Below are 19,141 nucleotides of genomic sequence, written 5' to 3'. Positions count from 1 at the left end.
CTCATGATAATGGTTCTTTCGATATGGAATGAAGTCAATATATGCTTGACGATAAGCTTATCATGGCATTCTGTGCATAATGAGGTTCAGTACATTCAGTAGGTATGAGTTGCCTTCAATATGTTTTCGGACTTTTTGTACAGGCATTTAAATTGTTGTAGCCACTTGAAAATTCGGTATGCTGTTTCAATACATCTTATAAGATGACTGACCAATTTTTATGAGTTCAGGTTTAAATGAACAACTACAGCAAGAATTGGAATACACCCTACTAAAGCTTTTTGTCACAGTTGGTGAATTTTAAAAATGCAATCTGGATTTGAGGACGCTTTAGAAGAACGATATGCAATAAGATTCTTTCTTAAATACGGAAAAAATATCGCAAAAACGTATGGAATGCTCCAGTCTGCTTTTGGGGCATCTTGTTTGACTCGAGCACCAGTTTTTGAGTGGCATAAGAGATTCAAGGAAGGCAAGGAGTTTATGAGAGATGATGAGACTATGGGAGGAGTAAGGAAGTGAGAGCACCAGAGTTGATTGGCCAAATAAAGAATTTCATGGATAAGGACCATCTATAAGAGACAGTAAGTGCACAGTTTGATGTCAGTGTGGGAACTGTACACACAATCGCGAGGAACTGAAGATGTGGAAGATTTGCATTAAGTTTGTCCCAAAGGTGCTCCATTTTTGTCACTATTTGACCAAAATACGCATCAAAAACAGTTCCTCACGCTCTCTATAGTCCAGACTTTGCTCTGTTTGACTTTTGGTTATTTCCTAAACTCAAGAAAAACCTTAGAGGCTGTCGTTATGAAACAATTGAAGAGATGAAAGAGGCTGTGATGAGGGTTTTTGACACGCTGACACAAGAGGACTTCCATGGGGCCTTCCAGAAGTTGTTGGAATGGTACAACAAGTGCATTGCAGGCGGAGGAGATTACTTCGAAGGGGACTAAAGTTTCATGTGTGTACTATCAATAAAAGTGCCTATACGAAAAAAGTCTGGAAATTTATTTATCTGGTACAAGTGTGTTAAACGGGTGTAACCTATGTGTAATGGAGAAGAGACATTAAAAAAATATTAATAATGCCTGAACATAAAAAGATGATTCAAGTTAACGATGATATGAGTAAAATATTTACAGTCTTCGATGCACAGTTAAGGATTAATAAGGATTTTCAGTCATCAATTTAGAACAAAACACTGATTCTAAGTCAACTTTTATTCATTTTGCTAATAATGACATTAAATTCATTGATAGAAATTTGGGTGCTTCTACATCATAATAACGAAAAAAATATTGAATTTCAAGTGAAACAAACTGTACCTACGTAATTGTCATGTCCCAAATAGTAAAATATCCAAAAATTACGGAAAACGATGAGATCAAAAAAATAATTACGCATGAAAAACTGCTCTGATAAGGGTAAAAACAGCCCCATATTGGATCACGTGACATAAGCTTAAGGGGAAGTAACTCACTCGAAACACAATGTTTTCAGAAAACAAAAATAAACATAACTTTTTTAAACTGTTTTATTTTTTATTTTTATTTTTTTATAAAAATAACTGATTGAATTTGTGAGAAATTGAAAACTTAACTACTTCCTTCCTCTGTTAACTCTTTAATTCGAATCGCTACATTTTACAAATGTCTTTTATCATGATTAATCACTTTTTCCACCTTATCGTTTTCCGTAACTTTTGGATATCTAACTGCTTGCGACATGGAATTTACGAGGTGCTATTTGTTTTACTTGAAACTATTCGTTATTATAATATAGAAGTACCGAAATCTGCTAGTAAAAATATTAAATTAATCGATTGATATTTGCTAATGAGATTTGGTAATGACGTCATCAAATTGAATTGCGATCAAATATGATTACTTACTTTTCACAGCACAATAAGAAACGGGGCATCGGTCAGTTGGTCTTAGATGGTAGATATAGAAACCGCCGGTACAGTGTCGGATCTTAATGGGTATTTGTAGGACACAACAGGACCAGTGCTCCAAGATCTGATACGAAGCACAGGCAACGGCTGATATTGTTGTTTTCTCTGGTGGCATTGACGCCCCCTTCAAATTCGCATACATTCCAAGTATCGTATCACAAGCCGCAGGCTAAAAGGGGAGAAAAGATTATATTTTTGAGTAAAATAAACGTTCATCTATATAAATAAAACAGTAGATGTATGTATGTGTGTAATGTTAAACGCTTACACTGCCGAAATTATTATCATCACTTCCAATGAAGGCTACTTTGACGTATAAAAAAGTTATCAATACAAAAATAAAGAAAAGCAAATAAATAAATAAATAAAAATAAAAACTAAGAAGAGAAAAGACTCGGTGGATAGAAACAAATAAATAATTTTATTTGTAAAAGAAAAAGAAACTTAGTGCCAAAAAGTCACTAGCTGTCTGCTGCTAAGATTTTGCTCTCAGCTACAAGGAAAGTCCTTTGTGTGGTAACAATTACGATATAAAAAGATATAAAGAAAGAAAGACAGGTTGGGAAGGCTTTTTTTTTTTTTTTTACTAATTTCTGCTGTGATATGAGATTTCAACCAATGTAGGCTTTTTTTTTAGCAAAGTCGAAAGAGCTCTTTCTCTTTGTTTGCAATTAAAGCTTACATTTTGTAATGTCATCATTTTTTAAAAATAAAAGTCCTCTTGAGTAGATTAGTTGAAATATTTGCAGACAAAGATAACTTATTATCTGAAATAATGTTCTGAGAGTTTTATTTTATAGCGATGAATTTATTTCCTCATTTTCCTGAAGGAATAACTTGAAAAAATACACATAATTCTTCGTATAATAACATTCTCTGAAGAGACTAGAAGTTAGGTAAAAAACTTTTTAGTTCCTTCTTTGAGTCCGGTCAGAATAGAAATATTCTTTTCTTTTGACTTAGAAGAACTGCAGCTTGAGACATATTCATTTTCTTCATGCATCAGAAGAAAATATTCAGTTAAATCTTTCCTAGTGAGAATATTTCTCACATGTGTCTGCTTTCCTGCAAGCTAGTATTTTTCCGACATACTTAACTGCCAAGTCCTCAACAGATATCTTGAATTTACTTGAAGTAGATTTCTCTCGGCGAGATACAAATTCGTCAGGTAACTTAGACGAAATCACTTCAACATTATAAACTTCACCACGTAACTTGAACGAGTTCACTTCAACATTTTAATGAACTTGAAATTTATTACAAAAGGCGAGAATGCGCAGATCAGTCAACAAGCAGAAATTAGTCACATGACCAAGAACATCAATAGCAGTAAAGCAAACTCAAGAGAAAGGAATATGAAAAAAAGAGAAGAAGAAATATATCATCCTCCCCAAAAAATTTCCACAACACACAGGTTTACATGTAGACACCTGGGCCCAACACGTTATAGCAGAGTACGTCGCAAAGAACATAGAACAAGTAATAACTCGACTCCTTTTTTAAAACAACGACATTCATTTCCTCAATCCCCCGCCACGCACCACATCTTGTTATGACCGTGACGTCACCCACATCTCTAACGTTACTCTAAACGTGTTCTCTCTAATTTTTATAGTCTTCTTTTTCCTTACCGTGACGTCATTTTGCACACGGTATTTGCATATGCATGTGCGTGCTCTGTATTAATTGCCTTCTCTAGGCTCCTGTTCTTACCTTGAATGTTATCTTCATCATGTTTCAATCAACAGAATCCCCTACCTTGTTCACGTGTATCATGTTGAATTTGGAAATTTTCTGTCAAACTCGTGAATCTTCCTGTCGAACTCGAGAAATTTTGAATGGAAACTTTTACGACACTCAAAATAGAATTGCCAATTATTTAAGACATCTATCCGGTAGATAGCTGACGGAACAAGAGCATGCTTAAATAACAGGATCTGTTCAAAATTCCGTTCAGTTTGACAGAAAGAATCGAGTTCGACAAGATACACCTGAAAAAGGTTAAAGGTTACGCCAACTAAAATGTTGTGAAAATAACATTACAGATGAGAACAGTAGGCCAAAGAATCCCTATAATAATAGGAGCACTAAGAACAATCCTGAAAAACTTTGAAAAAAGAATGGGAGAAATTGGAATCAAAGGAATGACTGGAAAAATACAACGAACAAGAATGATGAAAACATCTGAAATATTAAGAAAAACCCTTGAATGTGGAAACTAACACACAGGAGCAACAAGCGCGGGTAAGACAAACTGCTGCAAAGGCAAAATATGAAACACTACATGGAACCAAGAACACTGAAGCCGCATATCTATATGTTCTCTAACCCAATCCCACTCCCGTCCTCACATTGCCACATTACTTCCCCCCCCCCAAAAAGAAAATGAGTGAGACCAAATAACCAAGTAGAATCAAGGAGGAAGGAAAGGCCGAGAAATTGATCAGGCCTCCACCGGATAAGTGCGAAGAGAACTGGGACCTTGGGGGGGGGGTTACTGCCACTCAAATTCCAGTGAAAACCAATAGACGTTGCCAACGAGAAATCAATGGCAAGCAATTGTTGCAATAATGCAAATTTATTTGCAGATGTTATCGGAAGAGGTGGAGAGTACTGGAAACCTGGGAAGACTTGTCACTCAGCTTCCAGGGAACACCAGGCTGTTTTCAAGGACATATCTTTGATAACCGGTGTGAAAACTCCTTGTGAGCCAATAATAATAATAATAATAATAATAATAATAATAATAATAAGAAGAAGAAGAAGAAGAAGAAGAAGAAGAAGAAGAAGAAGAAGAAGAATAAATACTAGAATGTTTTGTTTTTGTGTTACTGGTTGACTGAAAGATGTTGATTGAGATCTTATCCAACTGACATGACATCCGCCCCTTGCAGTTTACAACTTTGCACTCCTAACAAAATCAAATGTTTAATTTTTCAACAACTGTGCAACAGAGATTAACATAATTACATTCTTTCTGCGCATGGCGTCGCTTTAGTCGACCCATCAGATATCATCTGACTAACCAGAATATAAAGGGTGCATCTTTTTACTCAGGGTCCTTGCTCCCTGGCCTAGACACCCAATGAGACGCCAACTCTTACATCTCCCCCGATTTTGCACCAGGAATCCTTGACAGACATTTTGGTGTCATTTTACCACCATGATGACAGAAACAGACCCCCCCCCCGCCGCCGCGGCTGCAATATCTTTAAATAACATTAGTTGGCTTAATAATGAGCACTGACGTCGCTTTTATTATTTCATCTATTTAATTAAAACTACAACAATAAAACCAAGGCCAAGAAACCATCTAAACGAAGTGTGCCTAATTAGGACAATGTGAAGATTTGAAACATTAAAGCAGGCATATCAAACATGCTAATACTAATATTTTATATAACTATTTTCTTTTCTTTTTAAAAAACTTCTAAGTTTGTGATGTTTTCTTAATCAAGTGTTATTCGACATGTTATCATACAGTTCTGTAAGATGGTGCCGTGACCAGGATAATTTTATATAGCAAACAAAATAGAAAAATGCAGTGTTACATTGGATAGTCACCTTGACACATTTCGTAGGCAAAATAGCCGGTTCATTATCAATAAAGAACCTGTACCAACCAACTGAAAGATCTGAATCACATTTTACCCCTCCCATCTGAGAGATGTCTCGTTCATCTTCGTGAATTTCCACATATTTTTCACAAGGATCTGAAAATAGAAAAAATAATCCAAATTTATTTTGACGCATCCAAGAAACGAGTTATTAAAATATACAAATGCCATTATATCGTGCCGTTGTGAGGTGTGTATAATGTTATCTACACTCGTTAGTAACTCAAATGGTCTTTGCTGTTTTGCCAATTCCGTGAGAACGTAAAGAATTCATGCAATGGAAAATTTATTAGCTCACACAGAATGAAATCAGAATCCGTAATTGTATCGGAATTGGGAATTTACTACGGAATCCAAGTTGTTGAATTTTTATTAATATCTTTTACAGAACATCATAGTAATGTTATAGAATGGATCGAGAGAGAGAGGGGGTATGAGTAAATTATATTGTAGACATGTTGATCGGAAGTCAGTGTCAGCTGATCGGATTGCGTGTGAGTCACGTGATCAGGTTAGCTGAATAGAAGGGATTGACGGACGGCTTCACAGTCGTCTCCTCCCCTTCACTGGGTGGGAGGGACGCTGACGTGTGCAGAAATGAAACCAAGAGAAACTACGCAAGCCAGATATTCACTTTCCATCCTTCTGCGAGATATATGGAAAGTGAAATAAACTATAAAACCAATTCATCGTTTTGGAGTGATTTAATCTTCGTCCAAACAGGCACCAGTCTCCCTCCAAGACAGGAGATGAATCCAGATAGACCAACATCAACGACGCAGAAAGGTATGTCCAAATAATACATGTACCACACACACACACGCACACAACGGCATATGAACATATCATTGAATAGACTGACCACACAACGTTAACTCTGATTAGATATAACACACACGATCCCCTTTATGATACAACAGTAGGCACTTGTAGTAGTTATTGATTTTAGCGGCTAAATATTATTACTGGAGTTTTTAGGCGGGAAAATGAAAAAAATATCTTCATGCATGATAAGAATAAATTAAATAGGGGAAATGGATTGTATGATTATGCAATTTAGGTGTAGTATCTGTTCTACTATCATAAGACCACCTTCTCAGGCATTACCTTCTTTTGGGGGGGGGAGTAAATAATGTAGTATCTGTTTTGCTGTCATGATATCATCTCCTCGAGCATTACTTCCTGCCCTTTTAAGGGGGCATGTAGTGTATTATGCGTTGTCAAAATACCATCTTCACAGGCATTATCCCCTCACTCTTTTATTTGGTGTGGGGGTACTGTACGTTAATAAGAAATTGTCACAATCAAAATTTAGTTAGCAATCCAACCACATCTGTAATATATTTTTACTTAGTCTATCTATCTATCTATCTATCTATCTATCTAGCTAGCTAGCTATTCGTTACATTTATTTTTCGGAGACAATTGATCTGATCTTGTGGAAATCTTGTATGGACCTTTGTTATGCTGCAATGCAGCGAACTAAGTATTATGGTATCGTTAGATGCACAGTTAGGGATTAATAGAGGTTTATATTGATTAGCATTTAATGCAAAGTGAGTACAAATTTAATCATATTCAACCATCAATTGGGCATAAAGGACTCATTCTAAGTCAACGTCCAATAACTTTTTCATGCCTTTGCCGGGTAAAACCTAGTATTTTGTTTTGTAAAACTTGCATCTTTCCACATAAAAGTATTGTAAAAAATATAGAACATGTTGCTTACCTTGAGAAATAGTGAGCGGTAGGAAGATTCCTGTAAAATAAGATTAAAAAAATTAATTTAATCATTTTGTTTTTTTTAACGACCTACGAAAATCCAGAAACATCATGCATATCTATATATCTATAAAAGTGAACGTGTCTGTCTGTCTGTGTGTCTGTGTATCTGTATGTCTGTCTGTCTGTGTACATTTCCCTACGCAATAACTCTGTCAATTTTTAGTCTATAGACTCGAAATTTGAAATACCGGGTACTGAGATTTGGGAAAATCGATGTGACGGGTGTCAGCCAGAAATTTGGCTGTTAAGGGGTCAAATTTCAACGATTTGACCTTTAAGAACTCTACCAAACTCCTCAGACAATTTTGGGTCTAGACACTTGAAATTTTAGATATAGGTTCCTTGAACCTGGATCTAACTTAATAAAGTGATTTGAACCCGAAACTATAAATTTTAAGGGGTCATAATAGGGGTCAAAGTTTTAAAAAATTAACCATTTTTTTGTTTTTTTGCTTTTTTTTGCACAGCATACACCTCCAAACACCCGAGCAACGCCGGGCACCCCTGCTAGTATATGTATAGTTTCAATGTTAGATTCGTAAGAAAATATATATATATATATATATATATATATATATATATATATATATATAAGATTGTTGAATTTTATTTTATTTTTTATTAACGATTCCGTGTTAATTTCTTTCTTTTCGCTCCTTGAGTGCATATTATAAGAAAGGAGTTATTTGCCCTTTGTTTACATTTTTTTCGCCCACATTTTTTGGAACGTATTACTTTTTTATTGTTTTAAATAATATTTACTAATAATTATAACGTGCATAAAAGTAAGTCATCTATATGCATGCATGCTGATGAGGAGTAAACTCTGAAACATGCATGTATGTAGATGACTTATTTTTATGCACGTAATAATTATTAATAAATTATATATATATATATATTTCTGTAAGGAAATATCTTTATAATATATACCAATCCTTATTTTTGAAGCTCAATGTAATTAAAGAGCAATATAGTGAATAAATGACAAAAAACTATATTCCAAAATTCATGATGTTGACCATCTTATAATTTATTCCTTTAATTTATTTGACATTTACAATTCTTGACAATATCTGTTTAGTAGCGCAAAATCAATCACTTAATTATTATATCAATCAGTGAATCTATGATGCCCTTAACTCATCAGAAGATATAGCAGCAATCAAACCGTCAAAACGAATTGAAGTGTAATTTGACTTGATTAAAATCCGAAAATCGGAAGAGAAGCTATATATAACTTTAATATGTTTCCATTACGCCACTTTGAATTTATATATATATATATATATATATATATATATATATATATATATATATATATATATATATGCTTACTTCATTTAATCACATAAATTAATATACAAAAGTATAATTTTATGCTTAAATTTCTCAGTATTTACTTCAACAGTGTTCAATACATAGATAGAGCTAGGTAGTAAGTTATGAAAATATATATGGCAATTAAGCTACACAGAATATTCCACATTTTATTCTCGAGAGAATTCGTCAGGCTTACACATAAGCGGCATATTCTGTGTAGTTTAATTGCCATATATATTTTCATAACGTACTATATATATATATATATATATATATATATATATATATATATATATATATATATATATATATATATATATATACAGTTTGTTTAAATAAAAACTATATGTTACTGTTGTGTCGTGGAACAACAGTGAAAATAAGAACAATCAAGTCGAGGTTCGGTTAAGGAACAAGTGTATTAACAAGAATGTACAAAGATAGGAAAGCGTGTATATCTGCTGGGCACTCGGCTAGCAGTTGAAGTGCAGTCGCATCTCTTTCACCGGTGTTGGAATTACTAGCGCTATTTATAGTGCTAACCGGTGTAAATTCCTCTGTTCAAGGAAGGCCCGTATAACCCCCCTTTGAAAATATCCCGTCTTAATAACGTTTTTGTTTTGGATTCACCCTAATCAGTTCTGTTGATTGCCGTTTTCTGTTTGATCTTCTGTTGTCCGGAGCTGTCTCTGGTATGGGCACCTGAAAAGTATCAAACACTGTGTTCATGATGCCCTTCTCGGGCCATCTGGTCACCTCACTGTTCGAGTATCTTTTCCGAATTTCGTTAGTGTGACGTTTGTGCATGAAGTCTGATCCCTTAACCATGTTGCCTATTTGTTTCTCAATAATGCCGGACTCCCAGAAAATCTTATTATTTTTGTGAATCTTGTAGAAGATTCTTTCGCCAACTTTATACCGTTTTTTTTTTTTTTTTTTTTTTTTTGTTATAGGTTTTTTGATGTTTGGCCTATCCTGGTTTGGTAACAACTTGTGAAAAATCGATCTAAACTTGCGTCCGAACATAATCTCAGCAGGTGTCTTCGATATTTCGATGTTTGCATTCGAAGTGACTCTGTAGACTTGTAAAAACTGTTGGCTTGACTTATCCGGCGGCGACCCACTTGCTTTTCTCAGAGCTTTCTTGAATGTGTCAACGAATTTCTCTGCTTGTCCATTACTTCTTGGGTGGTATGGCGGAATGGTTATATGCTCGATTAGATGGTCCTCGCAAAAATGTTTAAATTGCGTTCCGTTGTCTGTAACAATGCAGTCTACTACTCCAAACCTAGCGATTAGTTCATAGAGGAAGTTGATAGTTACCTCGGATGTGGGATCCTTACATTTTAATACTTCCGGTCATTTAGATAGGCTGTCAACAACAATGAGATAGTAGAACCCATCTAGCGGTCCTGCAACATGCCAATAAACGAAAGAGCGCATGAGGCTTTTCATTCTTGACATATCTGGATGTCCTACATGGAATTCCTTGAGCATTCTTTTCTGTAATGTCGCAGGTATTACGACCCTGTTGCTATATAACAGGACGTTATCATAAATTGAATAAATTTCTTCATCCAATTCGTTATTGTTGATCCTTTATTTCGTGCGTATAATAAATTCGTCCACCTCTGCCTTACTCTTAACCTCATCAATCATCATGGAAGTTCTCTTATTGTGTCATATAACGTATTTTTTTTACTTCAACTTCCGCTTGAATGGCTGCTATTACCATATCCTCCAATGGTTCTGTCTGCTTAAGTATTAACCTCGATAACCTGTCTGCATGACCAAATTTTTTATATGGTACATACTCCATTTCAAAATTGTAATTCAGAAGTCTGGGAGTCTATTCGCCGTATGTTGTGGTAGTCCCTTTTTCGATCCGAAAATCGTTAATAATGGTTTGTGGTCTGTTTGTGCAAGAAACGATGAAATTTCTTTACCGCGAATATAATGCTTAGCGCCTCTTTTTCAATTTGTGAGTAGTTCTTTTCGGCTGGCAAAAGTGATCGGGATGAATGTGCTATGGATTTCACTTTTTCATCATCCATTTTGTGTAAAATGCATGCTCCTATGCCATAGGAGCTGGCATCGCTTGCGACTATAATTTCACGCTTGGGATTATAATGTGCCAGAAACAAGTCAGACGTTAAAGTCTCTTTAATTTCCCGAAATGCTTCTTCGCACTCTTGCGTCCAGACCCATTTTTGGTCTTTCCTTAACAGTTCCTTTAAGGCGACCTTAGTTTATGCATATTTGGCACAGATACATTGTAGTAATTTGCCAAAACGAAAAAACTTCGTAAATATTTTCTAGAGCAGGCATATTCTTTATTGCACTCGATCTATCTGGCCTTCTTCCATGATTATCGATGATTTGCCCCAAGTATTTTATTTTCTCCATGAAAAATGTACATTTCTCCTTTTTTACTTTAAATCCATAATCCTGGATCATTTGGAATACTTGGTTTACATGAGCTTTGTGTTGTTCTTTACTAGCGCTTTTCATTAACACATCGTCCAGGTACCCTACTGCGAAATCCAACCCATTTAACATAATGTCCATAATTTGCTGAAAAGTCGCAGGAGCGACTTTGACCCTAAAAGGAAGTCTGTTAAACTGGAACAATCTCTTATGAGTATTAATACATAGCAGCTTTGAACATTCCTCATCGACTGGAACTTGTAAGTACGCGTCACTGAGGTCGATTTTAGAAAAATATTTCCTTCCAGTCAGTTACGCAAACATCTCTTCAGGGCTCAGAAGAGGATAATGGTGATCTTGTAATGCCCTGTTTAAGCCTGTCGCGAAGTCGGCACAAACCCGAATCTCCTCACTTTTCTTTTTGATGTAAACCGTTGGTGCAGCCCACTTACTGATCAATTTTTTCCGATGGCACCCATGTTTTCGAGTATTTCTAATTCACCGTCTATCTGTTCTATAGCGGCGTATGGAACATTTCTTTTCTTTCTAAACACTGACTGTTCATTTACTTTTACGTCAAATTTTGTTACCGCTTTTGTACACTTTCCCAAACCGCTTGAAAATACGTCTGGGAAATTCTCTTTTAACTCCCTCTTAAGTTTTTCTGCCTCCACATTCGAATCCTCAACCTTTTGCCAAAATGAGCTTAAAGGCAGATCCCATAGTCTAAACTTTTCGAACAGATCAGTTCCAAAGGGGTTGTTTGATTTTCGCATGACAAAAATTCTTGCTTTTTCGGAAAGAAATATTCTCGCCGTTTTATGTGATTTAGTCATAGTGGGTCTCCCAAGTCTCTTCCGTGTCTGTACATTAATAATGGAAATGTCGGACCCACTATTCATCTGTAGCCTTGCTTTCTTTTTACACATTTTGACGTGTACATATTCCCGGATATTTTGTTCCTCAGGTTCAATTTTCGTAAGTTTAATGGATGTCTTTTCTATCAGACTTTTTCTACAATGCGATGCTTTATGTCCTTTCTTATCCGTCGGCGACCCACTAGCAGTTGTCACATTGTTTGAATTTGTAGGGACACTCATTGTACCAATGTTTCTTTCCACACCTCCAACATGGCCCAAGTGGATCTTTTCCCTGTTTCTTTCTCTGATTATTTTTTGAGGTCGAATTTTTCTTTTGATGGATCTTTTTGATATGCGACACTCCGCTTTCCTCTATGTCACGACTGTCTGGTTTCAACGCAATAAACCGTTCACAGTCTTCCACTAAGTTTTGTAGTTTTAAATTCGGTTCGTTTTTGAGTTTATTTAAAACACGACGCCTGATTTCAGCGTCTTTATTTAAGAACAGACCTTGCATAAATATTAAACATTTAAAATTATCTGCTGATAATTTCTCCAGTATAAAATCGTCGCAATGCTTGTTCACTATACTTGCAAGTAGTGTAGTCGTCTTTCTCTCTTCTAGTAACATTCATATCGCCAATGGAAAAGAGACGTTTTTGCAGAAAACAGTCCTGTAAGTAGCGTAACTGTTTCTTGGAAGCTCCACTCACTGGTCTTTTTTGGGAGAATAAAATTCACAAACTTTGTATGCTCGGCTGTTCCCAAATTCCTTAGCAAAAGCCTAACTTTTTTTCGCATCTGACCAGGTACCACAATCCGATATAAAAATATCCTCATATCGTCTATAGTACTGGACGAAAGTGACATCGTATTCTGGATTATAATTGAAATTTTCAATAGCGGCCTACACAGCTGTTTGAGAAAATGCGTTATGATTATCGTCCGCTTTAGTTAATTGTATCGCCTCCAGAATTTTTCTTTGTTCCTCCTGTGTTTTCATCAATATTTCCTCGAAGCGTTTCTGTTTTTGAAACATATTTTATTCAAATGCTTGCTTAAATCTCTCTTCTCTTTTTACTTGTTGTTGAATTTGCTGCTTTTGCAACGCGAGATTTTGCTCTGCCTGGAATTAGAACAATTCCAACAGTGAATCTTTGAATTTCGCATCCATCATACGAATTAGTTTAAAATTTACGCATGTATTAAAGAAATATTCCTTAGTAAAAAAAAAAAAAACAACCAAGTTTTCTTTCCCAGTTCTTTTGTTTGAAGAACAAAAGTTTAGCAGCCCCTTGTAACTTAATTTATTGAACGCTATATTTCTAGTCTTACTAGAAACAATCCAGCGAAATAACATTTGTTTAACTTTTTTTTTATTTGCACGCGTTTTTACGTAGCAAAAATAAAATCCGTCGCGTTAAACACCCGACGAATTTGTATGGGAAACTTTTAGTTTGTTTTTCTTTTAACCTCTTTGCCTTTTGCAAAAAATGACATGATTCTTGACGTGTTTGCTAAGCACAAATGATGTACGCGAATAATAATTTTCACGGTCTGTCTCTTTTTCTCTTGACAAAGTCAAGCGTGTTTTTTTTTTTAAATCACAGATGTTATCGAAATAACGATAAGGTTACATGGTAGTTGCTAGTTGGTTTTGAACATTTAATTTGGAAGAAGAAAATTCTTACCGTAGGAAAAATGGCTTCTGGTGAAGAAAAAAATGAACCCTTTTTCCTTTTCTAAAACACTTGGTAAGTGTGTTCAATTATTAAATAATTGACAACATTCACGTTTTTCGCTGTAGATTTTGGTAGCAAGTTTTTTCCCGTCGCCAAATTACTATTGTAGAAATTAATTCGCTATTAATCCTTGCGTATCCGATTGTGTTCTGCCATAAAAATTTTACGAATCTTTATTTCAACCACTTTTGGTGATTCTCTGCAGTGATGGTCGTTTGGATTCCTTGTCGCCAATCTGTTGTGTCGTGGAACAACAGTGAAAATAAGAATAATTAAGTCGGGTACTCGGCTAGCAATTGAAGTGCAGTTGCATCTCTCTCACCGGTGTTGGAATTACTAGCGCTATTTATAGTGCTAACCAGTGTAAATTCCTCTGTTCAACGAAGGCTGGTATAACAGTTACATATTTCAGAGACGTACTATGGTTTCATTAGCGTTGATTAACCTTTTACCATTTACAAGCCAGTTAAAATTCAATAATGTTTGGAGGGATGTTTAAAGACCTCGTAGATGATATAATATCAACTCACATCAATGAAATCATGATAAGTCATGAAAAGATGTCACATATAGTTTTCAAATGAATACTCTGTATACACACACACACACACACACACATATATATATATATATATATATATATATATATATATATATATATATATATATATATATATATATATACATACTTCAGAATAAAGATATTTAACAATTAGCTGGTATGGAAACCTAAAGTATTCTTTGTTTTGCTTATAATAATAAAAATCTTTGATATGAAACTCAAACATTTCACTTCAAAAATATTTTTTTGAAATTCATTGAATCACTACATTTATAAATATATATATATATATATATATATATATATATATATATATAGTCTTCCACATACAGTACTGTTTTGCTGTTTCTCATTAGTGCGGCTAGACATGCAACTACCTCAAGCCAGGATCGAAACCCGATTGCCCAAACGATAGTGGGAGCTTCTAACCATTGCGATATACGGCTGTTACTATGCGGGCAGTGAATTAAGAATGTTTTTACATTGTCCAAAGTAACTAAGCTCAATTTATATATATATATATATATATATATATATATATATATATATATATATATATATATATATATATATATAGTCATCCACAGCCATCCACATACAGTACTGTTTCGCTGTTTCACAGCTCATCAGTTCGGCTAGACAGGCAACTACCTCACTCAAGCCAGGACTGAAACCCAACCGTCTGTACGACAGTCAAGGCTCGTAACCTCTACGCTATCGGCGGCAGCTGTGTGCCATGAGTTTAATGATGTTTTGACATCGTCCGAACTACCTAAGCTCGATTTGTTTACAGAAAGAGCATCGCTTATACGCTAATGGTAATTCGCGTATCACTTCTCGATATGCTCAACTCAAGATAAGTGGATGTATGAACACACACACACACACACACGCACACACACACACACATTAAATTACGTTAAAGTGAAAGTGTAATTGAATATAAGTTAAATAAACTTTTAATTAAACTATTTTTTAATGAATCTAAAATAAATATTAAAATTAAATAATGAATATAAATACATAAAAACAATCAAGTGTGATCGTTATAAGCAACATAATACTGGACTCGTCTAAACTGTAAAATACCAAAGTTTTCTAAATAATACATTTTCTTGGGGAAAAATAAAAACGAAAGAGAAATATTTTTTAATTACAAAAGAAAATAATATTTCGAAAAACTAGATTTGATAACCAGAACTTTTTTTTTTTTTTTTAAGAGAGGTGGTGCCTGATTAATACTGCTTGGGAGTCGTGAAAAAAATATTTTGTTTTTAAATCCCCAAATTTTTTTTATTATTATTATTTCTATAAATATATAAGCGTCAATTCTTGAGAGCAAACTACTGCAGTGTTTGCAAGATCGATTGACTTTACAAGCCAGGTGTTCTTTAGAATTTATATTTTTAGGAAGAATATATGTATTTGTGTTAGCTTTTTCAATGTTAAATAGGGATGCAATTCATGAAAGTCAGCTATAAATTATTTCACAATAAACCTGCACAAATGGATGTTACATCGGCTTAAACATTCAAGATGAGAACAGTAGTCTGAATATTAAAAAAAAAAAAAACAGAATATCAATATTTATAATGTGAATTTTATGTTTCTGAATTTTTGAGATGATGATTGATAATAATTCGGTTTATCCGGACTATTGCTTTCGTTTGAAATGTTTTTATCAAACCGTATTGGCCGACACACACACACACACACACACACACACACACACACACACACACACACACACACACACACACACACACACACACACACACACACATATATATATATATATATATGTATATATAAAGAAGCTTTGAATAAAAAAATGCAAAAATAAAAATAAAGAATGCAGTTTAAATTCTCGGAAGGGGAGGGATTAACTTTAACCTATCGCAGACTTAGCACCTACATAATCCGACTTCTAAAAAGTTTATAATGACAAAAGAGAATTCATTTTTTTTTTTACATTTTACATTTTCACCCCAAACAAGGCACATTGCCACTTTCGTGTAGAGGGCTACTATCAGGGGAAAAATCTACTGGGGTACTATGTAGGGATTTGGGTAGCAAGATGTCAGTTCACGTTGCACTTGAACTTCTGCTCGTCAGTACAGTTGGGGAAGCAGGGACCTGGAATGGAATTCCAAAGTCTAGCGGTTCTGGGGAAGAAACTACTGGAGTAGAAAGATCTTTTACATCTAGGGATCTCTACAGTGTGGGGGTGGGATTTTGCAGCCTGTCGGGTCTGTCGAGGGTGTTCACGTCGTGGGGGCACAAGTGCTTGCAGTTCGTCAGAGTATTCACCATTAAAATACTTGTAGAACAGGCAGAGGGATGCAACATTTCGTCGATGGGACAGAGGCTGAAGCTTAGATGCCAGTTCAGGGCCTATCAGATTTGCGACTCTCTTTTGAATCTTGTCAAGGAGCAAGAGACTAGTAGCAGATGCACCAGCCCAAATATGACAACAATACTCCATACATGGGTGAATGGTTGCCTTATAGAGGTACAGGATACTTTCGGGTGTTAGTAGTTTTCTAGCACGGTAGAGAGAGCCCACCTTCCTTGCAGCGGCCCTGCCAATGCCCTCGATGTAATTGTTCCAACTCATGTTTCCTGTGAACGTTAGGCCAACGAGCTTGAAAGACGTACTCTCAGATAATGAGTCGTTAGCCATTGCTATAGGTGGCAGAGAAGGTTTCTTGTAATTATTGAATGAAACTAGTTTAGTCTTGGCGGCATTGCACATGACCATCCATTTTTGTCCCCATTCCACTACAGATTGGAGGTCATCATCTGGCGTTTCTGCTATTTCTTTAGATATGTGTTCATTTGTTTTCCTGTCGTGCCTGTTATAGAGTGTGGTGTCATCAGCATATATACCCATCTCAGAGGAAATTTTGTCGGGGAGGTCATTTATGAATATCAGGAACAGTAGAGGTCCAAGGATAGACCCCTGGGGCACTCCCGCATTTATATCATATTGTTTAGATGTACGACCGTCGAGGACAACCTGGATTTTTCTCTTATCTAAGAAGGAGTTAATTATGTTAAGTATTCTACCCGTGATACCGTATGATCTAATTTTCCTGAGGAGACCTTCATGCCATACTCTGTCAAAAGCCTTAGATATATCTAGAGCTACAGCTCTGCCCTTCCCCGCTTTGTCCAGTGAATGGTATATACGTTCATAGATTACAGTTGGGATGTCTGCTGTGGAACGGGCTTGTCTAAATCCTCATTGTTGGTCAGTCAGAAGTTTAGCATCTGTAAGGTGATGAACTAGAGCATGGTTAATTAAGGTCTCTAATATTTTGGCAAAAAGTGGAAGGAGGCTAATGGGGCGATAATTTGATGGGTCAGTTCTTTTGCCAGAATTCTTGAATACTGGTACCACAAAAGCAGTTTTCCAACAGCTCGGAAAGCATGATTTATTAAGGCATTTGTTGTAGAGTTTGGAGAGAACTGGACCTACTTCGGCTGAGCACTTTTTTAATAGCACAGCCGGGATGAGATCGGGTCCACATGCTTTTGAATGTCAAGGTTTTTTATGATAGCATGCACCTGTGCAGGGGTGAGTTTCAGATCGTCTAGCGTGGCGTCTGTCCGCATAGGAAATTCAGGTAGGGGTGGTTGGAAGGGTCCAGTGTGGAGTTTGAGGCAAACCGACTGGCAAGCATGTTAGCCTTTTCGGTTGCTGAGCAAACAACCTTGTGATTGTTGGTTAGTGGGGGAATTGTTGATTGCCCATTATTTACTACACTGTTGTAGATTTTCCAGAAGTCACGAGTTCCTAGTTTTTGTGCTTCGATGCGTTTTTTTAGTGGTTTCCGTAAATTCTCTCTTAGCTGTCGCTATTTCTTTCTTTAGAAGGATGAGAAAAGGCATTAACTAAAGTTTTAAATAGACATAGATTTAGCACTTGCATGAACCGATTTCGCAAAAGTTTTCAATTTTAAAACAGAATTAAACTACATAAGGATGAAAAGAGAAAACCTTAATTAAAATTTTGTAAATAGAAAACGGGGATCATCAGCTTCTTACCATGTAGCTGTTTCGGAGATTTAAATACTATATATATATATATATATATATATATATATATATATATATATATATATATACAGTTGTTAGCCAAAGTATTTGGTAGATTTTTTTCGTATTTCTCCAAAACTATCAAGTCAATTTTAATGAAATTTACCCTCCATCTTTGAACAGATATTCTCTATCTAAAAATAAAACAGAAATGAAGTTATACTTAGTTGACAAATATTTATTAACAAAAAATCAAATTACACAAATGCAGAAATATTTAACATATTTACTAATATTTAGTCGTATATCCTCTGTTCTGCCTAACAGCTTCTAAACGCTTTCCATAACTGCCTACTATTTTCTCACAAGCACTTGCTGGTAGTTTCAGCCATTCTCCTTCGCAAACTTTCTTCAATTCCTTGATATTCTTGGGATCTCTTGCATGCACTCTTAGCTTAAACGTTTTCCACAGATTTAGGTCGGGTGACTGGCTAGGCCACTCTAGAACACTAATCCAGTTATCCTTAAACCATTTCATAGTTATTTTAGTCTTGTGTTTAGAATCATTGTTTTGCTGGAAGATAAATTCACGGCCCAATCCTAAATCTCCGGCACTTTTGAACAGATGTGTTGACAAAATCTTTGTGTATTTTGCTGCATTCATTTTTCCCTTCTAGTATTTCGATTCCTCCAACTCTATTTGCAGAAAACATTCCCAAATCATTATACTTCTACCTCCAAATTTTACAGTGAGAATGGTATTAGTTTAAATTCTGAGCCTTTTTTTCCTCTCCATATACGGATGCGCATATTTCTTCCGAAAAGCT

General features: G+C 35.4%; 1 protein-coding gene across 2 annotated transcripts in view; it reads right to left on the bottom strand.

Annotated features, from left to right (window-relative positions):
• The window catches only part of LOC145276764 (uncharacterized), a 118,804-nt gene that overhangs the window by 48,234 nt on the left and 51,429 nt on the right, over positions 1–19,141 (bottom strand). For both annotated transcript variants that reach the window (XM_080128017.1, XM_080128018.1), the window contains exons 2-4: positions 7,304–7,333; positions 5,522–5,670; positions 1,895–2,126 (exon numbers count right to left, since the gene is read on the bottom strand). In XM_080128017.1, the coding sequence (XP_079984143.1) occupies positions 1,895–2,126; positions 5,522–5,670; positions 7,304–7,333 (411 nt within the window). The remainder of the gene's footprint in view (positions 1–1,894; positions 2,127–5,521; positions 5,671–7,303; positions 7,334–19,141) is intronic.

Source organism: Euprymna scolopes, chromosome 5, assembly GCF_053919585.1.
Source record: "Euprymna scolopes isolate OS-2025 chromosome 5, ASM5391958v1, whole genome shotgun sequence".
Lineage (NCBI taxonomy): Eukaryota > Metazoa > Mollusca > Cephalopoda > Sepiida > Sepiolidae > Euprymna > Euprymna scolopes.
This window is presented reverse-complemented; position numbering and strand designations above follow the sequence as displayed.